Below are 27,213 nucleotides of genomic sequence, written 5' to 3' on the forward strand. Positions count from 1 at the left end.
CGCTTCAACGGCAAAAGTATGTGGTTACTCAGCTGATCGATCCACCCAATCTCACTGCCATAGAATCATCTCAACCTAGTGGATAAGGTCATTTGAAGAGAGAAAAGATACTAGGAAGTAAAAGCTGGCTCGAGTATAGCCCGCGTGGAAACAATTAGGCTTGAGTACATCATTTGGATAAATGGCTTCATTCTGCACCGTTGCCACTACGTAGGCGAGTGCATATTAGGATTAAAATTATTAGGAGAGGCTGGAAGCCGGCCCCCATGACATCAGCACGTCAACGTGGACCAATTAGATCCGAGGTCAGCCACCGGAGAAGTGCATGCATGTGCTTATATATGACCTGGGGGAAAATAACATGCAGAGCCAACAACTCATGACTGACTGTTGATAACAGAGCAACCTATCTCAGTCGCATGTCTTTACACCCACAGTAGCAAGAGACTCGCAAGTTTTGTTACAATGAATGACAAAAGTGAACTAATTAATATCAAAGGGAACGCCCTGGATCGCTTTGTACTACACTCTACATTGTTACGTCTGATTGACCCTGTTCGAGGCAAACCGACCCGGAATACACTCGATGAGAACCCAGACGGCGGCTTTTCGAGTGCATGGCAGCTCCAGCAAAAGTTTCTAGACTCATTTGCCCTTGTTTGTTCAACATCTAGCTCAGGAGCGAAAACAGCTACGGCGGTTTGTCTGGAAATACATGACCAAATTGGAAATATCCTCCGTTTGGCGCGCAACCATGGCTTGACACCTGAGGATCTAGCTGGACTTAAAAGAGTGCTGCAAGTGTTGCAAGAGGTTTCTAGAAGGGGTATGCAGTCTTTGGAAAATTGAATGAACGTGACTAATATGGGGAGCGATACAGAAAGGCCATCATCGCAAGCCGAGACCGAGGTTCTACAACTGGTTGCTGAACTTGACAGAGGCCGAATTTTGCGACTTGCAGAGAGGATCGAGAAGCAAGGCATTTGCCAGTTCCTACAAAAAACACAATCTGGAGTGCAATACAGGCAACTCCAGTCAGAAAAGTTAAAGATCTGGCTCGAGAGCTGCCCTTTCACAGCCGCTACCTCCCGCATCAAAAATTGGACCTGCGCGGCTATAGTCAAGCTCATCAATTGGGCGTCGGAAGCTCGATGGCAATACGCTGAGCAACTACGAACTTTACTAAAGCTTGATGAATCACAAAGTCAGGTCTGGTTGGATAATCTGCACAAAGTCGCTCGCTATCATTCTGCGATCAAATCCATGGTCAAGTTCGCCGTGAAGGAGCCCGGCATCTTCGTCAATATCGGCATCCGACCGATCAATGCGCCTGAACCACGTCGGTTCAAATTCCCATACGGCGACGCTCCACTGCTTGCAATTGTTCAAAGGCTTTTGGGAAAAGATACAAACTCGACGATGGAGAAGCTTGAGAAACATTTGGGCACCCAGGATGCCGAAATGGAGCTGCGTGAAGCCTCTCCCGCAAAACTGACGCTTCATGCCGAGATGCAAATCGTTGTTTTTTACGAATGCAACCCCGGTTTAGCTCCCCACCTAAGGCTTATTGGGACGAGCAAAAAAGCTTGCTTTCTTTGCGACAAATATCTGCGTCATCATCCACTCAGGCTGCAAGCTTCCGCTTGCCACCAAAGGATCTATCAATCGTGGATGCCGCCTCCGTACAATAAATCCCCAGGAGATTCAACGAGGACCCCCTTTAGAAAGCTAAGTGGCGATATCGAGAAATTGACGAGGCAGGAGCTAAAATCGGCACTAACTGCTCCCCCTCGACCACCAAACTATGATTCGACTGCTGGGCCTTCTCTGACATTAACGGCAACTGTACCAACGGAACTGAGGTCACTGCAAAAGACTCAAGAAAAATCAGCGATTCAAGATGACAGTTTCTCAGAGGATTCTGACTGAATCGCCGTGGCACGGTCTGGGCGTGGGATGCCCAGTAAGATGCATCGGCAACCACCCAAAACTGTCCACATACATACATGGTGCATTATTCCATACCACCAACGTGGGCTGGGCTGCTGTTGCCAACGGACTTTGGCCACTTAGATGGTGAAAACCACCTTGACGAGCCAACAGTTAAGTTTATTCAAGACCAATTATCTTGCGGGGCCCGTAATTCATGTGCACAATGGAAGAGGGGAATGACAATATCTTGATGCCTGAATCTGCAGGAGGCCGACCAACAATCTCATCATCGCAATGTATACTGGATTGGGTATGGGGGACCAGAGCTCGGCGAGCTATACATTCAAGATAAAAAGCCACCATTGCTGCCACAAATTCCAACAGAAACATGTAACCTTCATTTATTATCTACAAAGATCATAGAGACAGTTGAAATGAATGCAAACATTTCCGTAGGAGATCACCGAGATCTCCTAGATATCATCGATAAGCTTCGCTTGCAGGGAGTCAGTCACTACATTGACCTTCCCGAAATTATTGTCTGTGGAGATCAGTCTGCGGGGAAGAGCTCTGTCCTCGAGGCCGTCTCAGGTATGCAGTTCCCAATCAAGGACGGCCTCTGTACGCGTTTCGCCACGGAGTTGATTCTTCGTCGGGGCCCCAATATGACTACAAATGTATCCATCACTCCTGGTGAAAGCCGCTTTGGCGAAGAAAAAGAACGACTTGAGAATTGGAAACCAACGGCCAGCATCAATCAAGAGGGTTTGGGTGCCGTGACGAAGGAGGCAGAGGATATGATGGCCATCCCAACCGGCACAGGGGAATTCTACGAAGACACACTTCGTGTCGAGCTCATTGGGCCAGAACAACCACACCTAACAATGGTGGACCTTCCTGGACTATTCAGAGGGGGAAACAAGAATCAATCTGACGCCGATATCAGCATCGTCCACGATATGGTGGAGAAGTATATGGCACGAGAGCGGAGTATCATACTCACTGTTGTGTCAGCTAAGTACGATTATGTTCTACAAGAAGTTACTCGGATGGCAAAGGAAGCCGACCCGGAAGGCTTGAGGACCATGGGCCTTATCACAAAGCCTGATACGTTGGATGTTGGCTCTGAGTCTGAAAACTACTTTGTGCGCCTTGCCCGAAATATCGAAGAAAACCTCGACCTTGGATGGCATGTTTTGAAAAACCGCAGTTACGACGAGCGCGATTTCACATTGGCAGAGAGGAACAAGAAAGAGAAAGAGTTTCTTTCCCAAGGATTATGGAGTTCCATTGAGTCTTCGCGCTGCGGAGTAGAGTCCTTAAAGGTCAGATTGAGCACCGTCTTGAGAGATCAAATTCTTGTTCAGCTTCCGAGCCTTATACAGGATGTTGAAGATGGTATCCTCAACTGCGTTGAGTCGCTTGAACGTCTGGGCCCAGTACGAGGTACCTCACAGCAGCAACGAAGCTACCTTTTGCGTGTTAGCGAAAATTACACACTTTTGATGAGACAGGCAGTAGATGGTACCTACACTGATCGCTTCTTCGGCAACCGGAACGAACGTGCTAGCTTTGCCAAGAGACTGAGAGCTGTGGTACGACTGAGACTCGATGAATTTGCGGAGGAAATGCGAGTCGACGGTCAGAGTCAACACATCATCGATTCAGCGAGTGGAAGTGAAGATGAAGGCCTTGACAACTCCCACGTCGGGGTATCAGGCATCTCTCGGTCTGAATTTATTGGCAACGTTGCTCGCCGTCTCAAATACAACAGAGGTCGCGAGCTTCCAGGTCTCTTCAATCCTCAAATCGTCAATGATCTTTTCGTCGAGCAATGCACGCCCTGGAAAGGGATTGTCAAGAGACTTGCTGATGACATGCTCGATGCAGTGCACTTTACGACTGAAAAGGTAGTTGAGCAAAGTGCCGCAAAAGAAGTTTCTGAGGGGATCTTGAGACTCATTCGTAAAGAAGTAGAGGGTCTAAGAATTAAAATGAGCCGCGAGATCGACAAACTGCTTGTATCAGCTACGCAGCATCCCATCACTAATAACCCGCAGCTTGTCCAGCACGTCCAGCAGACCCAGGAAGACCGCCACAAACGCACGGTTAAGTCACTGATTACTAAGATGTTTGGAACAAACCGTTTCGACGGCTCTGACAAGAAGATCAGTATAAATCCGCTGGAACTCTTAACGGTGGCTGGGCAGGGATTCGAGCCAAACATGGAGCGCTTTGGAAGCGCATTGGCAGTAGATTACATGAAAGCATTTTACAAGGTAAGATATATCAGGGAGCTAGTATTGACTGATTCAAGCGCGCTGACGGGTTTAATCTACTCGTAGGTTGCAGTCAACAGATTCATCGATGATGTGAGCGTCCTAGCGGTAGAAGACTGCCTCATCAGCAAGCTTCCCTTACTTTTCACATCAAGCAGTGTCGCTGAGATGAGCGATGAGATGTTATACCTCCTTGCGGGCGAAAATGAGGAAATATCCGCCGAGAGAAAACGCCAGGAGCTGAAACAAGGGATTCTGGAGAAAGGATTACAGGATCTCAAGAGCCTCTACAAACATAGCACGGTAGCCGGTCGCAGAGAATACCATGGCTTATTGCCTGAAGATATTGAGAAGGTATCAGCCATAACACAGAGCAAATCTGAGAAAGGATCATCCACTACCGATAGAGGGACTGCAGCCTCTGAAGTCTTTGTTGAGGAAGTCCCCATCAGTCAGAAAAAACGCCCTGAACTTCAAGCAGATCACATTAAGTGGCCAGATCAAGATGACACGAAGGACTTCTGGTCACTTTCTGCGACAAGGAAGGTCGTGAAGCACACCTCAGATGATGACCATAGATGGGACTTCTGAAATCTATCTGACATAGACCAGGAAGTCCATTTAGCTATCTAAGTAATCCTGTTTATATTCATAGGATAGCCGCTCTTCGTGATAACACCTGGACCCAAAAGGTTACTCATTATCCACCTTAACTACAACCAATGCGATACATGCTTAGTCGCGTCATTTGAAGGTAGGATAGAAATAGGAGATCGATCTTTCAAGCATGCAGCTGTAATTTTGTAGTGCAAAATGGTACTAGTGTCGAGCTGCTCCTTTCAACTCCCGTACAGACTCGTACATCTGCCATGTACTTTTGCGGACACGCAGGCCCCAAATAGCGCAGGGGATGAACAGTAGACAGACAGCGGTAGCGACGCATCCGCTGATTATAAAGAGCTTTGAGATGCCGATGGATGATATCCAGCCGACAACACCGAATGGGACTCCTATGGAAGGAATGTTGCGGATAAACGTAACGGAGATGAAAGCCTCTGCTGTAAGCTGCTGATTGTTAGTTGCTGTCTTGTAGTGTTAGCTGGATAGACGTACGGTTTGGTAAATGTCGATGATGATGGTGCATGATATGTCAATCATGGATGCCATACCAAAGCCAAACATAGCACCTCCAATGCTTGGATAGATCCAGTGCCAGCCCTGATACGATTAGCCAACGAAACAATTTCGCAACAAGAACGATACTCACCTTATCAGCTGATATTCCAAAAAACACAAGTCCGCCACCCATAAGAAGCGCCGGCAACAAAAGAATATACAATCTCATCTCCGGCTCAAAAATCCCCTTGTTCCTCTTGGCCAACTTGACAACAACCCAATCACCAAGCACACCACCGTAAACACTCCCCAGAAAGTTTCCCACAAACGGACCAAGCGACATGAGCCCTACGCCCGCTGTGTTGAAGTTATAGGGCGGTGCGGAAAAGATCATGGAGATGGATGATGTGAGAAGGATGAGAAACGCGACGCAGCTGGCTACTTGAAGCGCCGAGAAGAGAACGTGTGGAAAGAGAAACATTTTGAGGGGGACGAGATAGTTCCGCCAGAGGGGTTCGTCTGTGCGTGTTATGAAGCGCATTCGTTCTTTGTATGTAAGGCGGGGTGGGTGGGTTTCTGAGTTGAGGTCTGAGTCTTGGATGTCTCCTTGCGTTGATTCATCCTTTTGGTTCTTGAGTGTGGATGTGCCTTGGCTGGATGTGTTGCGTGTTTCTCCAATAGTGACGGGTATAAATTCTGTCTCTTCAAAGAAGAAGATGAACAGGAGGAATAGGACGGTTAGGACGATGCCAGTGGTGTAGTATGTCCATCGCCAGTCTTGAGCTGCTGCTTGAACACCCACTATGCAGGGACAGACGAATTGGCCAACCATGACAGCCATGATATAAAACCCATTCGCTGTACCTCTTTGATGAACAAAGAACAAGTCCGCAATCTGCCTCGCGTCAGTAACTTTCATCTTCCCAATACGTTGTTACTTACCGTGATCTCCGAAATCGTCTCATTAATACTCGCCGCCAGCCCCGACAAGAAATTCGTAACATACATCTCCCCCACAGTCTCCATCCTGCCACTCCACCACGACACAGCAGCCATAAGCCCAGTGGATAGTATATAGCAAGGTCTAGAACCATATTTTCGAGCGAGTGGGATGAAGAGGAAACTTCCGAGGGCGAGACCAGCTGAGTTGAAGGCGACGCCGTAGTTTAATTGGTCGTAGGTTACGTGCATGTCGACAATCATTTGTTGCCATAGGACCATTTGCATGACGATGCTGATGTTGCTTAGTATTAGATGGGAGAATGAGGAGTGGGGAGGCCTACGCTGAGAAGAATGCTACTGTTACGGCGAGGACGAGGGTGAAGTTCCATGCTTTTCGGCGTTTGCTCCAGTTCTGAGATGTTAGGTAAGGTGCTGAGGGGAACGAAAGAACTGACCAGAGGATCATTGGGATCCTGTGAGGGCGTTGGGACGAGGATGATCTCAGAGCGACCTGTATAATGCGTCAGTGCCTGCGTAGAGTGATTGCTGGCGATACAACTAACTCAGGAGACGCGAAGTCCCAGGGGGAAAGCTCAACTCGCTATCCATCTTCGCCAATGCTGGAAGAAAATAATAAAGGCAGAGGAATAGCGAGATGCTCGTCAGGTTAAGCCTGGTATGCTTTCAGCCAGGTCCTCGAGGATACCCCGGGTTTATAGCGATCCCCCTTATCACCCCGAAACCGGCTTCACCCCAGCCTAGAGAAATCTTTCACCAACCCATCGGTACACCCCGCAAAATATCGATGGCCCTAGCATCCAAACAGTAGGTCCACCCACTCACCCAGATAGCACATGTAACACCTCATTGGCTGCGTGTCGACCATCCTAAAACGGCCTAGCTAGAACAAACTCAGCTCAACGCCTCTCAATTTCGTCTCTTTATCAAGATCAACATCGTTATCGCCCCTTTCCAAGGCCTTATCTAGTATTTCTTCGAGGATTAATGCATTTGGCGTGTCACGGTATGCGTCGCAGATACTCCCGCACCGACGGAGTATTCGTACCCATGTTGGTCGTGTTTGGAGAATGGTTACTTCGAGACGTGCTGCTGTGTAAGGATACAGCATGCTGTTCGTAGCGAGGATATGAGCGTATTCTTGGCGCTGGCGAGTTTCGTATAGTGCGTCAAGAGTCGCTACCAGACGACATACTAGTAACTCGTTGGATGGCGAGCCAGCTTGTGTGCGCTTTTGTCGTCGAGCAAGTAAAATTCCCGATAGTCGAAATGCTTCCCAGAGATGAACATGCGGAATAGACCCCTCATGACCCTCCCAATCCACAAGGTCCTTCTCCACATCGTCATTGGTCATTCTCCCAAAAATATCGAGAAGACTTCGCGGCAAGCCCGAGACACTTTCGACACCACCGACTAGCCCCGTTGGAGACGCTTCTTGGGCTGCGCGGAGATAACCCCAGATGCCAAGGGTTGGTGTGTCGCGCCCGCGGACAAAAGTGGGAATGTCCATTATCGCCATGGCCTCAAGCGAAAAGCGATATTCCAGATCCCCAATCCGATGCGCGTTTTTAGACTGCGGGAAGAGATGGTACACCCACATCATGTGATTCAGATGCGCTGTCCAGGGGATTCCTTGGAACAACTACAATACAGACCTAGTAAACATATGAAGTTTGGCTTGAAGAGGTTGAGGACTTACGTGGAGAGTGCAGAGGAATACACCCGCGTTGACCAAACCCCCATCCAACGTCCCATCAAACCGACCTAGCTGCTCACGGAAAAGACGGAGACTTTGGTTACACAGATCGTGGAACAGAGGTGGGGGGTTCCGGGGGTTGGTGTTGTAGACGTGTGTGGCGATGAGGCCGAGAAATAGTGGTTCGTTTTGGAGGGCCAGGCGTTGGAGTTCAAGAGGGAATGGATCTTCTGTGGAGGTGGAGTAGAAGAGGAATACGGTTTTTTGTATGACTAGGTTGTGAGCACACGGATATTGGGACGGACTGGTGGCTTACATTCTTTAAAGAGGTGTTTTTCCTGAGCACTTCTTCGTTGAAGCCACTGCGGTTCTTCAGGTTCAATTACGGGATATCCCGTTCCCAGCAATGGATCCGATCCCAGGCCATTTGGCTCTAGTGGCAAAGCCTGGAACTGCCCAAATCCTTCCGCGCCATCAATTTCTGGCCTTCTCTCCCTCTCCCTCTCATTACCAGCCCCCAGAACAGGAAGTGAAGCACCTGTGAGTTTGCCCCTCGACGCAACGCCTACATCCCATTGTAACTTCAGAGCATAGCCTTCACAGGTAAGGTTATTCTTTTGACATTCACGACAAGCTGGTTTTGTCTCGTCGCATTTCCGATGGCGTCTTTTGCATGTTGAACAGCCGGTTCTTGAGCGGGACATGTTGTGATGGGTGAGTTGGAGATAAGAGATGGGGAGTAGCTGTTGGAGTGATAACGGGATGGGGCGGTCTGGGGTAGCAGAAACTAGCTAGGTGGTCGGGCCGAGAGGGCATCGTCATAGCTGATATATGCTTGAGGCTGAGATAATCGCCCATCTGAGATTACTGTGATGTTTCCCGCTATGATCTTGCATAACTGATTACAGCCTCATTATTGTACATTACTCTACATCTATATTATCAGTAGTCAGCTACTTCTTATATACCCTCTTACCCCCAAACCACGTCTCATCAACCTTCATCTCCAACAGTCCATCCACCTTCACAATCCCCGGCAACACCATAAAATCCGCCCTCAAACCCTTCTCCAACCTCCCCGTCCAACCCTCCGCAAACCTCGAATACGCAGCTCCATACGTCGCCCCCCTCATAGCCTGCTCCAGCGTCAACGCGCTCTCCCCATTTGTAACGGTCTCCCTCTCCGGTTCCAGCGCCGACTTTCTCGTCGTAGCATTATACAAATTCGGGAACGGCAGGTGTCGCGCCGTAGGTGCATCTGTACCAATAGCGACGTTCGCGTGCCCGTCGACACATTCTTTATAAGGGAAGCAGTGTTTCCACGCAGATGGCTTGACGAGCTTTTCGTAGCCTTCGAGAATGGCGGGGTCGCTGTGCACGGGTTGCACCGAGGCGGTGATGCCGAGACTACCGAGACGGAGGGCGTCTTCGGGGGTCGCCATTTCTAGATGTTCGATGCGGTGGCGCGCAGTGGGATTGTTGGTGCTTGCGATAGCGGAGATGGCTTGGGAGACTGCTACGTCGCCGATAGCATGGATAGCGCATTGCATTCCAGCTTTTGTGATCTGTGACAGAACGCGGTTCATAGCTTCGCCGGGCCATAGAGGTTGGACCAGATCAGTTGATTCACCGTAGGGATATGACAATGCGGCTGTGCAACCGTCGACTACACCGTCGCACATGAGCTTGACGCCGACGATGCAGAACTCTGGTGATTTTGAAGGATGGAATTTGCTGTGCATGTCGATAGCTTCCTGGATCTTCTCATCGAGGACTTTCTCATCTGTTTCGTACGGAACGAACCAGTGAGCTGCGATGTGAAGATTAATCCCCTTCCTCTCTCGTAGCGTCTGTAAAGCCTCCCAAGCTACTGCATCCATCGCCATGTCGATAACCCCAGTGTAGCCCTCCGCCGAATAAGCCTGAACTGCTCGTTCCAGAGCTTCAAGTTTATCGTCCATTGAGAGCGATTGAATCAAAAAGGGCCAGATAAACGCTGTGACAGCCCATTCTGCCAAAAGTCCGGTGGGATTGCCGTCCTCATCGCATGTGAGATGCTCTGGGCACTTCGCCTTGATGTCATCAATTGGGAGTTCTTTTAAAGCAGCGGTGTTGCACCACGCGGAGTGAAGGTCATTTGAGTCGATGAAAATAGGCCGTGAGTCGATATCATCAATCATACTCGCAAGAGCAACTCCATCCGTCGCAGATTGAAGCCATCCTCTGCACAGAATCCTGGGTAGGTCTGGATTAGCAGCAGCAAAGTCTATTATTCTTTGTCGGATTTCTTGGAGAGATTTACATCCGCCAAGATCGAGTTTTTGCTGTGAAAGACCGAAGAAAAGAAGGTGGACATGGCTGTCGATGAATCCAGGAAGAACAACGCGGTTGCCAAGATCAAGAATATCTGCGCCTTGAGATTTTGCGTCTTGGACTGTTTTGCCGTCTTCGGATCCGATGTAGGCGATTTTAGCTCCCTCGACGATCATGCACTCTCGATACGAGTCATCATCGCCAACGAAGCGGCCGTTTGTGAGAATCGTTGGAGACATTATTACACCTGCAGATGATAAAAAGAAGAATATCGCTAGAAGATGTGCTGAAGATGAAATGTAATGGAATGGAATTACAGGGTCTTATCAATATGAGTGGGATCGAGACTATGATGAAAGCGGCAGCAATCTGGAGATGGAGGGTTCGGCGCGTCCACCTTCTGAATGGGTTGACCTGCTGAAAGCGCGAGGGTTTGAACTTCCAGGCGTGTCGACCTGCTGGAAGTGGTTTAGATTGGCGGGGAGCTAGGGGACCCCGGGGGGCTTGACAGTTGACTTCGCCTAACTTGGCGATCTGGGGCTGTTGTTGATTGGGCGATGAGAATTGGGACAAAAGTACATCGAGGTAGAAAACGCCGCAAGGGTTCCGCGGAATACGCTGCGGGGAAGAGTTTGGCTTTGGGGAGTCTTTTGATACGTTTGATTGAGGCTTAGATCTATATTGCGGGATACGAAAATGAATTTGATTGAGGCTGGTGATGCTGGAGTTTACCGAAGGTTAGGTTACATCGCCGTTTCGGCTCCGAAGCCCGGATTCCTCCACCTCCACTCTCCAGATTTTATCGACTTGCGGAAAAAGCCACCAGACAATAATGGATCGGATTCCGGCTGCAGACTCTCCGCCTAGCGGCCCAACACAGCCAGCGCCACTGATCGAAGAACAACTTTTCGAAGGAGAAGATGATCAAGATTGGGGCGACTTCGTCGACTCCGATGAGGAGCCCGATGTCGAATTCGCCTGTGAGGATATTAACCTCTACCCTAGAGGTTTCTGCTACCCAATCTCGATCGGCGAGATTATTGTCGAGCGATATCGCATTATCCACAAACTTGGCCATGGCGCTTTTTCAACGGCTTGGATGGCGCAGGATATGCTTGGAAACAGAGACGTGGCGCTCAAGATCTTGATGCTGGGGAGTCCTGACGACCGTGAGTATCACATGCAGAGCGAGATAATTGGCAAAGCAAAAGACTTGACTTATTTGTTGGTCTATCATGGAACATTCCTGCTCCCGAGCCCTCACGGTCAACATCGCGTCTTTGTACTTCCTCCTCAAGGACCAAACTTGAGAAATCACCCACCCAGAAAAACGCCCATTGCTACAAGAATGGCATTTGTAGCACAATTACTCCAGGCCTTGAAGGCACTACACGAGGCTGGCATAGTTCATTCGGGTACAGTGACACAACACGAAATGAAGCACAGCTAACTCATAAACAGACCTAAACACCGCCAATATAATGTATACCCTTCGGCCCCTCAACAGCAGTATATCTGAAAAGTACAAGCGAATCGGGCGGCCGAGGAAGATGAAATTATGGACTGAGCAGTGGAAAGATGGCGAACTGGTAATGCCAATGAAGGCAAAAGAGGAATTTATAGGAGACTCAATCGTCCTTGGAGACTTTGGTCTTGCTCATAAGGCTGGTGCTTCGACTCAGAAGATGCAGTCACCTGCTACATACTGCGCTCCTGAACGGGTACACAACATCAGCCCGTCGTATGGCTCTGATGTTTGGAGTTACATGTGTATCTTTTTTGAACTCTACACAGGAACATATCTGTTCCATGGCTGGGGACATGCATCAGTGGTGTCATCTATTGTTCATACTCTTGGTTCCCTTCCAGAATCTTGGAAGGGAACCTACCACGTTAGTGGCTCGGGTGAGGACAAATGGTATGATAAGAATGGGAAAATACATTCAGAATTTGATCTAGTGGAGAGGCTCACTCAGCTTTGTCCTGATGTCAGCGCAAGAGAGTTGGAGCTGGTAGTGTTGATCTTACGAAGGGGACTTGTCTACCAACACGAGAAACGGATCACCGCGGCGGAGCTTCTTGTCTACGACCCATTTAGAAAGCTAATGAGCATATATGCACAATAAGGGTTGCTAGACTCTCAGAGCATCAATATGGCATTACCCCCTTGTACTATCAAACTATCTAATTCCAGCGGCCTGTTAGAGTGCACCCATGGGCTATTGACCGGCGCCGTGCCGCTCCTGATGCCCGAACACTGTGAGACCTGAACCAAGACACTGGCCAGAAGGGAAATAGACAGGCTCGGGGGGGAAAGAAACCCCAGGATCTCGACCCTAGTCCCTAGATGACAAAAAGACCTAGGTAAGTTAGCAAAAATTGAGCCTAAATTTCGCAGAAACGTAGAAACTAAGGATACCTTTTCCTGAGTTTACTTTGTCACCTTATCCTAAGGTCCGGTGTTTTCTTGCTCCCTGAAGACAGGATCCATTGAGGATAGAGAGCGATCCACTAATTGAACGGGAACCCGGCACCTTCGGTGGATTCTTCTACCGCTTAGATTCTATTCATCGCGTATCGGGTAATCTGAAAGCCGACCCCTACAAAGGCCCAAGTCCTATCGATACATAAACCCGCCGCACAAGGTATGTAAATCAAACTGTAGTCTATAAAATTCACCGAATTAATCATAAAACACAATATGCAGACATCCAAGCCCTTCATTCTCTTCTTCAGCCCCGTCAGGCACGCCAAGGCAGCATTTGAAGAGCTGCACGAGGTTGCGAGAGTTGAACTGGTCACCAGCTCGAACAGGCAAGAATTCTTCAAAGATGTTGAGGATAAGTATAAGGACATTCAGGTGATTTACAGAACATCAGCAAGCGGTGCCGTGAGTCTCCCCATTTTATTGTGCCTTTATTCGCACGCTGACATGCTACAGGTCGCGGGGAACTTTGACGTCGAATTCATTCAACACCTTCCAGCAAGCTGCAAGTTTATCTGCCACAATGGAGCAGGTGAGTCCATAATTTCATTAGTAACAGAAATGAAATTAAGAGCAGTTTGTCAGGGTATGATCAAATTGATGTTCAGGCTTGCGCCGATCGAGGAATCACCCTCACATACGCGCCTGACCCGGTCACCAATGCCACAGCCGACTTGGCTCTCTGGCTACTACTCGGATCGTTGAGACAACTCAACCCATCACTTGGTTCCTTGCGCCGGGGAAACTTCAAGAAGGGCATTGATTTCGGCCGCGATCCGCAAGGCAAAGTTCTCGGTATCCTAGGAATGGGACGCATTGGCCGTGCCCTCAAAAGCCGATGCGACCCCTTTGGTATCATCACGCACTATCATAATCGCTCAGAACTTCCCCCGCAGCAAGCAACCGGGGCAAAATATGTATCCTTCGAACAGCTCATGTCCGAGAGTGATATAATCAGCATCCATGTTCCACTGAACACTGCGACAAGGCATCTTATAGGTGCCCAAGAGATCAGTAAGATGAAAGATGGCGTTATCATCGTAAACACAGCCCGAGGTGCTGTTATTGACGAGAATGCACTGGCTGAGGCACTGGATTCAGGGAAAGTTGCGTCTGTTGGTCTGGATGTTTACGAGCATGAACCTAAGATCAACGAGCGTCTTTTGAAGAACGACAGGGCTCTTCTTGTGCCGCATTTGGGGACACATACTGTAGAGACTCTGACCAAGATGGAAAAGTGTGCTATGGAGAATGCGCGGCGGGCTGTTTTGGGGGAGTCCCTTCTTACACCTGTTCCAGAGCACGCTGGGCTCCAATCTTGATCGCCTAGTAAATACGCCGAACCTATCTGGGTCCATAGAAAAAGGCAGATTGAAGAGAGACGCGCGTTTGTATGCTTTCATATTATTTAGGTGAAGTAATAGATCGGGAAATGTTCAAGTTGGCTCGAGTCTTGGAAGTATAACAAGTCGCTGAGTTTATCTATGTAATGTGGGATAACCAAATCGTATTAAATCTCAATCAACCGAATCCTCATAAGATTCGTTCGTTCGTTTACATACATGTTGCATAAGATGCTGAGCTGAACCATCTGTTGTTGGAGTCGCCATTTGACGGCTGCCCCAAGTCCCACAAGGAAAAGAGTAGCCAATGTGACGATGGCCGTCCGATCCACAAACGTCGGGCGATAGATCAGCCGAACAAATGCCCATAGAAGTCGGTATAAAGCTTTGCCGACGTTACGTCTCAACCAAAATAAATCATGGTTCGCATCGTCGCAGAGTATTGGCTATAAAGCCATGCAATTTTCTTCAAGATCAGGTGAGGATATGCACATATGCTACGTGATCAAACTCTGTCTCAAAACACTACTCCATAACAATCGACCGCCATGACAAAGATCGCTCTTCTTGGTGCTGCCGGTCAGATTGGGACCCCTCTGAGTCTACTCTGCAAAGCTGTAAACAGTCTACACATTCACAGGTACCCCAAACGCTAACAGCGAGAATAGAGCAATCTCTTTACAGAAATCTCCCTCTACGATATTGTCCATACGCCCGGCATTGCCACCGATCTCAATCACATCGACACCAAAGCGACTGTCTCTGGCTATTTACCTTCCAACGATGGTTTGGCCAAAGCACTCAGCGGAGCCGACATTGTCGTTGTCACTGCTGGGATTGCTAGGAAACCAGGAATGACTCGAGATGGTAAGTCACTCATCGCAAATCATCTTACTAGAGCTTGCCACTAACCAGCATCTTAGACCTCTTCAATGTGAGAGCTCTCGGCCCTGTTTATTCAGCAGTCTGCTCACTTAGTTATTTAGACCAACGCCTCAATCATTAGAGACATCTTTGCCCAGGTTGCAAAGACCTGCCCTGAAGCAATCTCATGTATTGTTACCAACCCTGTAAACTCAACAGTTCCCGTTGCAGCCGAGACTTTGCGCGCAGCCGGTGTCTTTGATCCTACGCGTCTTTTCGGCGTGACTACTCTAGATGTCGTGCGCGCGTCGACCTTTGCTGCACACGCCCTTGGCGGCGATGCCGACCCTACCAGTATCAAAGTCCCTGTTATCGGTGGCCACAGTGGTGCTACCATTCTTCCCCTTTACAGCCAGGCCCAACCGCCCATTGACCTCGGCGCCGAACTCCCCAATGTTATAAAGCGTATGTTTTTAGTTTTTCAACCCCGACCGGAAATGAGATAGCTAACTAGTCACAACAGGTGTACAATTTGGAGGTGATGAAATAGTCAAGAGCAAGCAAGGAGCCGGCAGCGCCACGACTTGCATGGCTTATGCAGGGTTTCGATTTGTGAAGGCCCTCCTTACCGCAAGGTCTGGAACTCCAGTCGTGGAAGAGGCCTATGTCTACCTGCCAGGAATCAGTGGAGGAAAGGAGATCTCGACCGAGCTTGGGGTTGACTACTTCTCCGTTAAAGTGAAGCTGGGTCAGCGAGGTGCAGAAGGGTTACTCCCCATCGGGAACTTGTCAGACGGGGAAAATATCCTCCTTGGAAAGGCAGTGGAAGAGCTGAAGGTGAACATTCAAACCGGTTTATCCTTTGTAGCTGAAAAATAAGTATCGCTTTTTGACCCTTTAGATGGTCGGCTGCTCGTATATCGGCTGTGTATGTACAAAAGTGGCGAAATGATCAGGATCACTCTTAAATAGACATCAAATTAATTAAAGAATCTTTGCTTCAGCTTTTCATATCTGGCATCAACACGAAAAAAACCTGGTATTTCTCTATGCTACCACAGAAACTGATCTTTGAAGTCTGCTGGTAGTTCGATCCTAGAAGAGGTAGTAATATCTTGCACCGCATGCGTCTCACATGCTGGTTGCATGTTACCTACCGACTCAGTCCTCTGAGGTGGTTGGCCTATTGAGTCTTGATCGACTGAATCGTCACGGTAAGGGTCCCCAACCGCCATATCATCCCCAGCACCAGCAGGGCTCTGAACCTCATCCTCATGTTGATAATCGGCATTCCCAGAAGAGCTCTCTACTCGCAAAAGTCCCCGCGTCTTCTCATTAGACTGATTTGTACCCTCGCCTTGCATCATGGAGGTCTTGCTGACTTCCCCAATCCACTGCCTAACGTCATCAGCTGTCCGTAAAGGGAACCGCTCCCAATGGTCCATTAGGGCTAGCATTTTATGTTCGCCTATAACCGATGACTTAAGCTCGGTGTTTCGCTCGCCAAATCGCTTATGAGCTCGCTTTTGGGTGTCCCCATCAAAGGCACGAGCTAGCAAGCCCTCGTCATTTGTTGCATGCAGTAGCCGTATCAGAACCAGTTCAGTCTCCGCAAGCCGCGCTTCTAAAGCTTTCGTATACCCCTTGGGCGGACCCCTGGATACCATGAGTATATTCGCTATTCGTGAAGTGTGTTCAAAAGACCTACCGCTTCAGGACTGTTGGCCAAGTACACTGCAAGCCAAGGCTTCGACATCTTGAGCATGCTGGCCTTCTAACGTAAGCACTTGGTTGTTTGGATGTTGCAGTTTGTTAACATACCTGATCCCATCACACTGCACAGTAATAGTTCCAATTAGCAACTCGGATGATCATAGTAGACTATTTCTTCTTTGCGGCTTCATCTTACCTTTTGCTTTCGCGATCGGCAGGTCTTACATGCTGCGCGGCCTCGTGCTGGGGACATGGTTGCTATGTACTTTCGCCCGCCGTTGGCTATAGTGACAACAATAACTGGTGTCGCAACTGGAACGTCGGTAGAAATTATTACCTAGACGAGTGAATGGGGGAAAAGACGGGGTTTATGGAGTGGCGAATGGCTTGAGCCATTAAACTTCGTGACCGTGACGCGACGGCTAAAGGTTTCGCCGATGCACCAACGAGAAATGTACTCGCAGCAGGTTTATGAAAATAGTGATAATTATATAATCACAGTGGTATTGATGCAATCAATTGAAATAAGGCTTGTATCTCTCTTTTTGAGTCTCATTCGCATTGGACTGATCAGAAAAATGCACTATCCCAAGAAGGATCATCCTCGTTGATACCTCCCAGCAGTGATTCCCATGTAATGCCCGCCAACAGGTCAGGCATCCCGCTCTCCCAACTACTTAGTCTGCCTGGGTCACCAAAATATTGGATGTCATCCTCAATGGCCGCATCCGTGGCATCAAGAGGCTCAAAGCTGCTACCCAGTGGTTCGCCCATGGACACATTGACGATATCCGCAGGAATTTGATTGAGAGGCTGTCCGGATCCATCATTTCTTTGACTTGACCTGGGATTAGATTCTGTATCTAGCCTTGCTCTTTTTCTGGAATCGCTTTGATAATTCATAGCAGAAGATACCGAGTCCCTACCTGAATGTACAGAATCGAAGGTAGAGTCTGACACTTCAAACGCTGGTCTCTTCGCAGTATGCTCCATCTCCTGGATAGCCTCTGCAAGGTCAGACAGAACAGCATGACAATTCTTTGCAAGCTTCCATCGCTCGGACATATGAAGTAAGACGTCAAGGCACATACCAATCTCCCTTCACTTTGTCAGTACAGGCGTCCAAAATTCGATAGCGGCATATAGGTCAAGTTGCTGTGGGACATTTCGAAAAAAGGAGGGGCAGTCCATTGAACAGGGGACTAAGATAATCCGCAGTTCTCTCACCTTTTGCCTTTCTCCGCTGAATAGAGCCTCAGTTGGCATGCAAAGGCCAAAACGATTCCAGCCATCCACGTAACAGAGAGATAGGCCGGCCAGAAGAGCGCATACCCTGCATTGATCTGCTTGCTTGTGATCTTAATAATCTCTCGCGCTTCGTTAATGCAGATTTGGATCGCAGATTGGAACTCTGGTGTGGACGGCTCTAGAGACAGCCTGGGACGATGGATTAAGAGTACTAATTGGCTGTGAAGTAGGATGAAGTGCGCTGACTCATTGAAAACCTGACTTTGGTTTCTGTCAGTAGTATCACAAGAGGAGGGGTCGAATTCTTGTAGAGATGAAGGTAGTGCATTCCAGAGTGCGTTTATGTCTGTTTGAAGTGAGAGAATCGACCCGCTATCGATGGATCGGATATGAAGAGATTTGTGGAAGAGTTCCAGGGCGCGACCAAGCAGACGCGAGTATTGGACCTGGAATGATAAACTTGAATGGCGATTATGCTTCTGACTAGATTCATCCTCGCTTGTTGCCCTGCCGAGACCTGCTTCACTTTGTCGCCCCGTGATCGTGGCATCCACGGACATCGCCGAGAGCCCAGAGAATGGCGAAGCCACGCCACTATAACTTGAAGGGACAGTCGGATAGAGCAGAGGGTGGTGAAGCTCGGGTCCATCCAGAGGACAGACATCCACATCGGAGTCTTGAATTCCCAACGGGTGTCCAAGAGCCTGGGATAGATAGCGATCAAAGACATAGATACACCAGAACAACCTTTTCCTAATATCGCATTCATCCGCCGTAAGCTTTCCGTAACGGCAAGGACACCGATGAAGCCCCGCTAGAAAGACAGCGCGGGATAAAAGACCACTGACAACCGAGGCTGCACGGAGCGACATGCGAGCTACCAGGAGGAGACCAGCGGCAAAAAGCGCTTGGATGGAAACAAGATCCCCTTTGACGGCAAGGCCAGGAAGATAAGAGAGAAGATCGGTGGGCTTTTGGATCTCGGATGCGACTGGCAGTTGGCTGCTGTTATGTAGGCTTGCCAGGTTGAAGATACACTGCAGGATAACTACTTTTGGGAGTGTTGTTGGGACCCTAGGAGGGATGGGCTCTGATGCTCGACTGTTTTCGTCTAAAGAACTATAAAGGTCCTCCATGTCCCTGAGGATAGTTGGACCGTGCAGAAACGGGAAGAAGCGATGCCAAGTCTGAAAATATGTCATGAATAGCTGTTTTGCAACGTCCGGTTGAGGCGGTCTGCCAAGTCCAGTGGGTATTCCATGGCCGTAAGAAAAGGAAGACGGCAGTAAAGAGGCATCCACGTCGGGTCTTTGCTGTTCATCCTCGCCGTCTGCAACGATGCACTCCTCAGGAGTCGGGTGCGCGGTATCAAGAAGACGAGACGACAGTCGCGAGTTGGCATTTATGAAGGCTCGTCGGACTGTGTTTACGAAATAGATCCCACTGGAGCTGCCGATGAATTGACTCTCGCCCTTCTCTAGCGTGCGAAGAGAGCCCCGTTCTTGGACGGCTTGTGGCAGGGTAGGTGTGTTGCTACTGGTCGTGCGCGACATTACATATCGTATAAGGGCTGAGTGTTATACGGTATCTAGATGATGTGATCTGTTGCAAGTTTCTACAGCGGCGGATGGCTTAAGATCCACGGGTCAGTGTTGATCCGTGGAACCCCACTGCGCTAACTTTGACCATGACGGTGGCTGGGCCAGAGGAATGTACTGGTGGAGATCCTGCGACCCAGCGTCAAGGAATGTCTCTATCGAACGAAGAGATATGAAATTTGAAGCTCATTCAATAGTTTCTGTAGCAAGGAATATTTTAGTACCTTGCTCACGTATTGCCAAGCGCAAGCTGAGGATGCCTGACTTACTCTACACCTGACGCAGTGAAAGCGTTTACAACTGCCCGAATGAGTTCCATTTCATGTACTGCACTTGTCTCATGTCCGAAGTCTCTGATGCAGATATTCCAGGTTTATAACGGGTTCAAGCCATCTCACCCGTTTGGCACCGTTTGGGGCCGCATCCCATACATACTGGTGGCTTTGTGGTTGTGGCAAGCAGGCATAGGTGCGTACATAGCCCGTGATCGACTTGAAGCGCTCGGGAGAGGACTCTCCAATATAAGGGGTTAGCCATGATGAAACAATGAGTCCTGGCTCGGTCGTGACTGTGAGCCATTTGTAGATTTCTGGATATGGGAGCTTCTCCCACGCCGCTTGGGGCAGGGCCGTTCAAGGGCCCCAAAGTTCTCGTCACCGGAGACAGCAGATGCCTTTCTTTCTTGGACAATTGAACTAATGCTCATCATTTTGCTTTAGAGGGATATCTATAGAGATTTGGTCGAAACGCTCTCTGGGATTGTATGACGGAGGGGTTAGACGTTCTGGACTTTGCTGGGTACTCATCGTAACCAAGAGTTAAATAAGGTCATGAACAGCGAGGCAGAAGAGGGAGTAACCCAGCCTTCCCGTCACTAAGGCCTTGAAAAGACACAAGAATAATAATGCTCTTGTCTTCGAGAGCCGCTTGCATGTAGGAGATGGCAACAAGCGGGCTCAGACCGTTACACCTGTAGCTATTATCTAATCACCATCCTCTTGAATCTTCTATTAAAATACTATTTTCACCACAGGGCCAGCTCTGGTCGTATAAAAGAACTCAATGGCAGAGAGCAACAGGCATGTCTTCACTGAAAAGGCATATTCCATGATGTGCGCGTCCAAGTCGATGACTTCCCCCATGAGAAGGGTCTGCAAGGGCCGTCATCTTCGCAATCAAAATGAAAGTCTTTCTGTTACGTTGGAGAGGATCCTTCCAGGCTACTTTCTACATGACCCGGGAAAAGTTCATGATGACGATAAGATTATTCTCGTTACCCTGTCACGGCCATAAAACTAAGAGCCCAAGAGACCGCTGCCACCTACTCAGGTCACTGATGTACCGTTACCCTCAACCCCTTGGAATCTTCCGGCATCACAGGAACCACAGTATCGCTCGTGATAACGAGATCAGCAGCGGTCGTCTCAAAGAGCTTCAAGGTTCCGATATCATCTTTCCCTTGAACTTCCTCCGTCCCGTAAACCCTGAAAAGTGCCGCCAGCGTGAGGTAGAGCTCCGCATATGCCAGATTGATACCCAGGCAAGCTCTACCACCCTTGCCGAAGGCCACTAGATAGCGGTCCAGCAGGGGGTCGTTGACCCAGCGCTCAGGCTTGAAGGTGTGAGAGTCGGGGAAGACGCGCTCGTCGTGGTGCACCAGGTTGCTGGTCATACTGAGGGGAGTGCCAGGGGGGATACGCCATTCACGATCGTCGGCGCGGTATACGAGCGTCTCGTCCGGACAGATGCGGTGCAACCGGTGCGAGATCGCATGGCTGAGACGGACGCCCTCCTGCACCACGCCCGTCAGGAAAGGAAGACGCTCGAGCACGAGCAAGCTGAGGGGCTGCGATGGATCGGGGATCGCGGCCTCGAGCTCGTCTTTGAGCCGCGAGAGTATCTCGGGCGTGGCGAGGACGAAGTACGTCGAGACGCCGAGCGCCCAGGCCGTGGTGATGGTACCCGCCGCGACGACGACTTCGCCCTCCTGCCAGAGCCGGTCCGTGGACTTATCGTAGTCAGAGAGCTTGCTGTTCAGGATCTCGTGGAAGATGGTGCGGCGCGTCTTGTCGTACGCGTGCATTTGGTGTGCTTGTGTGATGTCGGCCACCTGTTTCTTCACATTCGTTTGGAGCTGGGAGTAGGCGCCCATGGCTGGGCTCAGCTTGAGCAGCATGGAGTTAGGCAGCTTGCGTAGCATGTCCATCAGCCAGGGAAAGTGCTTCAGGACATGGCCGGCTTTACCGCCCTGAAGCATGGCATCTCTGAATGATGGATCAAAGTCGGCGGCCTGGAGTCGGTTCTCGCTTTTTCCAAAAGCATAGTCCTCGACGATATCTAGAGATCTAGTCTTAGTACGCAAATACATACTCTGCATTTAGTTGAGGGTTCTGACCGTTGGTGAGTGCAGCGTAGGCATCATCAAGCTTAAGAGGGGCTCCGGACTGGGCAAACTCGCGAAAGCGGCCGAGGAGGATTCCCATATTCCGGTCCACCAGTGGTTGCAGGGCGCGAACGCTTTGCTTGGAGAAGTATGGCGACAGGGCCGCCCTACGGATTCGGTGCTCATCATGGCCAAGAGTGCCGATCAAGCTCTCGTCGACGCCGAAAGACCGGGTGATCCAGTCCCATTTGTCACGCTTGCGTCCGCTGCCAGCGTAGATGGTGTTGTAGAAGTCCGGATCCGCGATGTGAATCTCGTCTGGATTGATACGGACTATAGGGCCTGGTCGGGTATTAGTTCAGTTTGACCCCCTCGATTTTCATGCTGGCAAAGATGAACACTGACCATATTGCTTGTGCAATCTACCAATTTTGAAGGTGTACTCGGGCTCGGCAACTACATCGTACCAGAATTCATACCAGTATGTCCATGCTGCTAGCTTTGGGCCTGGAAACTGAGAGATTGGGCTAAGGAAAAGGCGATAAACAGTAAGGTAGAGAAAGTAGAGGATAGGAAATATTATGAGAGCCGCTGCCGCCAGCACCAGCAAGGGCCTGGCCGTCTCGACAGGAAAGATGAATATCGACATGTTAGCCCAATCTTCGTTCTTTAGAAGAGACAAAGAGTAGCTGGGGAGCCCATCGAACGGAAATGGTATTGGCCACGGTGACATGCTGCAAGCTCTTATCGCTCAACAACAAGTCGTCTTGAGATGATGACAAGCTCGTTTTGGACCCGTTCATGTGTTGAGCTTGATTGCTGGGATTAAAATCCCATGGCAAGTCGAAGCATGCAGCCCAGTATTGTCTCACATGAGCCGGGCCCAGATTGCGTAGAAATCTGACCAGTCTAAAAATGGGGGTTGATGATGGAGAAAATGCTCGTCAGCACCGATTAGAGGACCTCGGATTCGTCGGCAACTGACCCTAACCGCCCGATAAGGCAGAGGCTGGCTGCCAGAGTTGCAACTGAGCCTTAAGTAAGCCCTAACGCAGAGATATCTAAGGTAAGGCAGAGTGTATTGAGTTTATGGAGTTGCTATTTACCCGGGGGTCTGCGAGTGAAGGCTAACCCCTTCTCCTCTGGAGAGGGGATCGGCCGTTGAATTACCCAGATCCCAGAGTACACGCCACTGAGGTGTTTGCGAAGTAGGACGGAGTCCTACGTCGGTTGTGTGGAGGGGCCCATCTGCAGGTGGATTCAGTGGGCCGGGCCGGGCCAATCCGTCTGCTCCACAATCTCAAACGGAAGGATTCGGCTTTGTGGAGCCCGCAGATCGGCATTGCATTGTCGCATGCCCCGATTAGGCAGGCGTGCCAATAGTGCGGGTCGCCCGCACTATTGGTGCCGTCTTGCCCGGAATCCTTCTGCCGAGGGTCGTAGTGCCTTATCAACGTCGTCCTATGTGGCCTACAGGCAGAGCTAAACCTGCGTCAGGTAATGACATCGTACCAGTACGTTTGGCTTTGGCCTGCATCTCTCGGCATGTCAGACGCCCCGTATCCAAGCTGAGAATCGATGAAATTAGTTGCCGAGATACCGAGTGGGAAGCGCACCAGCTTGCCAGGGAGACTGGGCTGAAGCCTTTCCTTAGAACGTGAAGGATAATCGTCCAAAGTCAGATAGCAACAATTATGTTCTCAGATACCATCAAACATTGCACCTGTACTGTACTCTCAACTTAGGCAGCCTGCTACACTTTTCAAGCCCGTCGCAATGCCTCTGGAACGTGCCGATTTCGTTGGTGCCATATGGCTCACTACTCCGATTCTGGTCTTGTTGGGCTCCAAAACCCCGAGACATCTGCGCTGGATCCTCTTACTTCCTTTCGGGGGGAGTTGTCTGCTTGTGGCTTTTGCTTTTCCCTTTGGCCCGGATGTTGCAAAGAATTACACCTTTGGAACAGGTTGGGCACCAAACCGAACGTTTCACTTAGTTTATATTCTAACAGCATTGTCTCTTAGTCTTTTACGTCGCGTTGGTCAACTTCAATCTTCTTGTGCTCGAAGACCCTTACTTGGAGCACAAGTGGACACAGCCCACAAGCGATGGGAAGGAACACCAACAGCCTTTCCACTCTCTCGGTGCATGGGATCGGATAAGATGGTGTTTTGACAATGCCCTTTCCACCAGAGGTATTGGATGGAACTGGCGGACTGCACCTCTACCTTCAGCTCCTGCTCCAGGCACCTCCAAGACCGCCTTCCTCAGGCTATCGATGCAAAGGATACTACAGCAATACATGGGCCATGATATTGCTGCCGGCATTCTTCTGTGGCTAACTCATGATGGGAAAATGGGCGTCCTTGAGTTAGACTTCGTCCCCCGTTGCATCGCTACAGCCTGCTGGTGGGCCTCGTCAATTGCCGTTATGGATATCGGCTATCACTTCGCTTGCATGATCGGGGTGTCGTCCGGGCTCTTTTGGACGCGCATCGAAGAAGTCCACCCAGTAAACGGACCTTGGGCCGAGTGCTACACCCTGAGCAGATTCTGGAACCGCACGTGGCACCAGAACTTTCGCAGGGGGCTGCAAATCCCTAGCAGAGTCGTGGCCAGGAGAGTCGTCAGAGCACCTAGAGGGTCTATGCTCAGTCGGCAAACCCAATCGTACTTCGCTTTCACCCTGTCTGGACTGTACCACTGGGCAGCAGCAAAGATGGCAGCTCCATCCGAGTCTTTTACAAGAACTCTCACCTTTTTTCTGTTGATGCCTAACATTCTGCTCTTGGAAGATCTGGTCATTCGTTTTGCTCAGGAGAAACTCGGATGGCGTGGATCCTGGTGGCGTGTTGTTGGACTTGTGTGGACTTTTCTTGCTTTGACCATACTCAGTACAGGATTTGTGAATGATCTGGTCGCACCTGGACTTGTGACCGCTTTTCCGGCGCTGCGGATGTCACCCACTTATTATATGCTGAACACCATGGTCGAAAACAGGGGTTGAATCTGGTTGACCGCATTCATAATTGGGCAATCTAGTGTATTGTTGTGGATATGAGGGTTTTTGTAGTGTTCATAGACTATATTTAATGATTCTAACCCCCGAAGATCACCATTAGATCTTGTGGCCACCAGGCACTAGCTTCATGAACAGTCCGTCGCTATCGTAGGTGTGTCTGACTTTTTTCAAGAACTCAACGTTTTCAGCTCCATAGCTTGCGATAGGATCTTGGTCTTCCGCAGCATAGTTCATGTACTTGAAAGGATGATATAAACCCTTTTCCTTCGCCGCGGCTACGGATTTCTCAAGAACGCTCTTGATGCCGGCAATCACGACAGCATCGTCTGTCTCACGAAACCATTCCCAGCCAAATGAACAGACTGGAAGTCGCATGAATCAGCCCACAAATAACATCTCCGTTATGGTAGAAGAGATCAAACTTACCAATGAGCGGTCCAGATTCTTCATCGAGACCCATCACATTTCCTCCGCGCTTGGATTGTGCCCTGAGGATGTTCTTCGTCAGGGGTTGGATACCCAGCATTGGCGCAAAGCGTTTGTCTTCACGTAAGCCATTCTCCAGAGCCCTTTCGACCTCCTCCACAAAGTAGCCAGCCATCAGCTGGAGCAGATCCACATCCATCCTGAAGGTGGCTGTCGTGAACCGGCTCCGCATGCCCGCGGGCTCTGAAAGATTCAGCTCTTCAGCAAGGTCCGATAGTGACGTGACCCTTGCCGTTTTGACAAGCTTGGGAGCCCCATATGTCTCGGCATCGTCTCTGAACTTGGAAAAGATGGGAGGTTCCTCTCTTCCGAGAGTGTCATACTGCCCCACGGCCCACGCGAAGTTGCCCTGCATGAACCCGAGGCCCGCAAACAGTGAAACATGCTTATCTGACGGGGCTTCGTGGCCAAATTCTGCGAAGGCTGACGTGATGGCCGATGTTACTGATGGTAGCAACGGCCAGACGTGCAGGCCTCCCCACATGGGGCCTTGATCATACAAGTCCAGATCGAAACGAGTCACGACTCCAAAGTTATTGCCACCGCCGCGAAGCGCTCGGTAGAGATCCGGGTGGGTGGAGTGCGAGACGTCGAAGATGCTGCCATTGGCAAGGACAATCTGGCATCACGTCAGCCTCTCGTGCGGCAAACGTGGAGTCTCGCATTACGATCCCGGTCCCGACTTACCTCGTAGTTGCGAACGTTGTCGCACGCCAACCCATGTAATCCAGACAAGTGGCTAAGCCCACCGCCAAGAAGCAATCCCCCAACACCAACTCCAGTCAGTCGGCCCCCAACAACAGTCTTGTTCGTCTTATCAAGCTCCTTGAAGACCGCACCCCACTTTGCGCCCGCTCCTATTCGAGCTACGCCGGCACTCGCGTCCACTTTGACATCGCCTAATCCGGCCATGTTGACAGTGATCCCGCCATGACTATTACTGAATCCGGGAATGTCTGAGTGCCCGCCCCCGCGGACGGCGAAGGGGCACCCCGTGGAGCGCGACGTCTGCACCACGAGTGCGACGTCCTGGGCCTCGCGGGCGTGGACGAGGCAGGCCGGCCGGAGGGCCTGCTGCTGCTGCGACCAGTACAGAGACCCGGCCTCCACTCCCGCCCCAGCGATAGGCTGCTGCTCGAACTCTGCAATGTAGTTGCCAACCGACTCGACGGATAGCTGACTAGATAGCGAGACGCACTTTCGGTGTCAGGGGGGTGTGGCTGACTGTCCTGACGGTGGAGCTGTACGTACCGCACTCTGGCATGAAGCATAGTCTGCTATGAGGCCTTTACTCGCCGCAAGGGGAGCAAGGAGGACACTGGTCCAAGTCAAGGTCGATGATTGACGCATTATCGTTTGGTCCGACGCGGCGAAACCAAGGATTCTGAATGCCGGAGAATGACGAAAGTTGAGCCAATAATATTGGGTGTAACGCGGGCGCAATATCGGAATCTGGCTGCCTGCTTCTTCCCAGAAGAATCTACTTCTAATTGATTGCCCATTACTCCAGCCCACGATTCGCAGGCTTAAGTAGGCAAGAAGAGGTCATGGTCGAAAGCCGCCCCGTCCAGATCCCAGCAGATGCATTCGAAGACTGGACATGACGCTCTCCTGTAGACACCGGACTTGATTGCTCACCTGCACGTAAGCTTCACGCCCTTCGCTACAGGTATTCGTCCCATTAAACCTAGTTGCATTCTTTTGGAAAGGTCGGTCTCGCCCTATCAAGCCAGAGTGCCTATGAAGGTGGAGTGGAAGTCGGCCCGCCCCGGGTG

General features: G+C 50.1%; 13 protein-coding genes across 13 annotated transcripts; 6 read left to right on the forward strand and 7 right to left on the reverse strand.

Annotated features, from left to right (window-relative positions):
• Positions 1–465: 465 nt before the first annotated feature.
• FPRO_05659 (uncharacterized protein) lies at positions 466–1,929 on the forward strand (the record flags this gene model as incomplete). Its single annotated transcript, XM_031229513.1, has 2 exons — positions 466–826; positions 881–1,929. 2 exons carry the CDS (start codon positions 466–468, stop codon positions 1,927–1,929), a joined length of 1,410 nt encoding a protein of 469 aa, XP_031079742.1.
• A 437-nt stretch (positions 1,930–2,366) lies between these two features.
• FPRO_05658 (uncharacterized protein) lies at positions 2,367–4,802 on the forward strand (the record flags this gene model as incomplete). The annotated part of the gene is made up of 2 exons (XM_031229514.1): positions 2,367–4,211; positions 4,278–4,802. 2 exons carry the CDS (start codon positions 2,367–2,369, stop codon positions 4,800–4,802), a joined length of 2,370 nt encoding a protein of 789 aa, XP_031079743.1.
• A 228-nt stretch (positions 4,803–5,030) lies between these two features.
• FPRO_05657 (related to HOL1-Putative substrate-H+ antiporter-unknown biological function) lies at positions 5,031–6,878 on the reverse strand (the record flags this gene model as incomplete). The annotated part of the gene is made up of 7 exons (XM_031229515.1): positions 5,031–5,276; positions 5,325–5,429; positions 5,479–6,222; positions 6,270–6,561; positions 6,611–6,681; positions 6,725–6,780; positions 6,833–6,878. The coding sequence occupies 7 exons, from the start codon at positions 6,876–6,878 to the stop codon at positions 5,031–5,033; spliced, it is 1,560 nt and encodes a 519-aa protein (XP_031079744.1).
• A 292-nt stretch (positions 6,879–7,170) lies between these two features.
• FPRO_05656 (uncharacterized protein) lies at positions 7,171–8,687 on the reverse strand (the record flags this gene model as incomplete). The annotated part of the gene is made up of 3 exons (XM_031229516.1): positions 7,171–7,929; positions 7,987–8,255; positions 8,300–8,687. 3 exons carry the CDS (start codon positions 8,685–8,687, stop codon positions 7,171–7,173), a joined length of 1,416 nt encoding a protein of 471 aa, XP_031079745.1.
• Positions 8,688–8,936: 249 nt separating this feature from the next.
• Positions 8,937–10,535, reverse strand: FPRO_05655 (uncharacterized protein; the record flags this gene model as incomplete). Its single annotated transcript, XM_031229518.1, has 1 exon — positions 8,937–10,535. One exon carries the CDS (start codon positions 10,533–10,535, stop codon positions 8,937–8,939), a length of 1,599 nt encoding a protein of 532 aa, XP_031079746.1.
• A 593-nt stretch (positions 10,536–11,128) lies between these two features.
• On the forward strand, positions 11,129–12,422 carry FPRO_05654 (uncharacterized protein; the record flags this gene model as incomplete). Its single annotated transcript, XM_031229519.1, has 2 exons — positions 11,129–11,711; positions 11,758–12,422. The coding sequence occupies 2 exons, from the start codon at positions 11,129–11,131 to the stop codon at positions 12,420–12,422; spliced, it is 1,248 nt and encodes a 415-aa protein (XP_031079747.1).
• Positions 12,423–12,997: 575 nt separating this feature from the next.
• On the forward strand, positions 12,998–14,103 carry FPRO_05653 (putative glyoxylate/hydroxypyruvate reductase (D-isomer-specific 2-hydroxy acid dehydrogenase superfamily); the record flags this gene model as incomplete). Its single annotated transcript, XM_031229520.1, has 3 exons — positions 12,998–13,186; positions 13,238–13,313; positions 13,367–14,103. 3 exons carry the CDS (start codon positions 12,998–13,000, stop codon positions 14,101–14,103), a joined length of 1,002 nt encoding a protein of 333 aa, XP_031079748.1.
• Positions 14,104–14,672: 569 nt separating this feature from the next.
• Positions 14,673–15,867, forward strand: FPRO_05652 (uncharacterized protein; the record flags this gene model as incomplete). The annotated part of the gene is made up of 5 exons (XM_031229521.1): positions 14,673–14,741; positions 14,793–14,991; positions 15,048–15,058; positions 15,111–15,453; positions 15,512–15,867. 5 exons carry the CDS (start codon positions 14,673–14,675, stop codon positions 15,865–15,867), a joined length of 978 nt encoding a protein of 325 aa, XP_031079749.1.
• A 173-nt stretch (positions 15,868–16,040) lies between these two features.
• On the reverse strand, positions 16,041–16,954 carry FPRO_05651 (uncharacterized protein; the record flags this gene model as incomplete). Its single annotated transcript, XM_031229522.1, has 4 exons — positions 16,041–16,644; positions 16,697–16,759; positions 16,810–16,823; positions 16,898–16,954. 4 exons carry the CDS (start codon positions 16,952–16,954, stop codon positions 16,041–16,043), a joined length of 738 nt encoding a protein of 245 aa, XP_031079750.1.
• Positions 16,955–17,271: 317 nt separating this feature from the next.
• FPRO_05650 (uncharacterized protein) lies at positions 17,272–19,502 on the reverse strand (the record flags this gene model as incomplete). The annotated part of the gene is made up of 2 exons (XM_031229523.1): positions 17,272–17,800; positions 17,929–19,502. 2 exons carry the CDS (start codon positions 19,500–19,502, stop codon positions 17,272–17,274), a joined length of 2,103 nt encoding a protein of 700 aa, XP_031079751.1.
• A 1,375-nt stretch (positions 19,503–20,877) lies between these two features.
• FPRO_05649 (related to cytochrome P450 CYP3/CYP5/CYP6/CYP9 subfamilies) lies at positions 20,878–22,579 on the reverse strand (the record flags this gene model as incomplete). The annotated part of the gene is made up of 3 exons (XM_031229524.1): positions 20,878–21,884; positions 21,943–22,272; positions 22,336–22,579. The coding sequence occupies 3 exons, from the start codon at positions 22,577–22,579 to the stop codon at positions 20,878–20,880; spliced, it is 1,581 nt and encodes a 526-aa protein (XP_031079752.1).
• Positions 22,580–23,706: 1,127 nt separating this feature from the next.
• On the forward strand, positions 23,707–24,937 carry FPRO_05648 (uncharacterized protein; the record flags this gene model as incomplete). The annotated part of the gene is made up of 2 exons (XM_031229525.1): positions 23,707–23,896; positions 23,955–24,937. The coding sequence occupies 2 exons, from the start codon at positions 23,707–23,709 to the stop codon at positions 24,935–24,937; spliced, it is 1,173 nt and encodes a 390-aa protein (XP_031079753.1).
• Positions 24,938–25,048: 111 nt separating this feature from the next.
• Positions 25,049–26,788, reverse strand: FPRO_05647 (uncharacterized protein; the record flags this gene model as incomplete). Its single annotated transcript, XM_031229526.1, has 4 exons — positions 25,049–25,314; positions 25,379–26,057; positions 26,126–26,635; positions 26,690–26,788. 4 exons carry the CDS (start codon positions 26,786–26,788, stop codon positions 25,049–25,051), a joined length of 1,554 nt encoding a protein of 517 aa, XP_031079754.1.
• Between the last annotated feature and the right edge of the window lie 425 nt (positions 26,789–27,213).

Source organism: Fusarium proliferatum, assembly GCF_900067095.1.
Source record: "Fusarium proliferatum ET1 genome assembly, contig: FPRO_scaffold003, whole genome shotgun sequence".
Classification (NCBI taxonomy): Eukaryota; Fungi; Ascomycota; class Sordariomycetes; order Hypocreales; family Nectriaceae; genus Fusarium; species Fusarium proliferatum.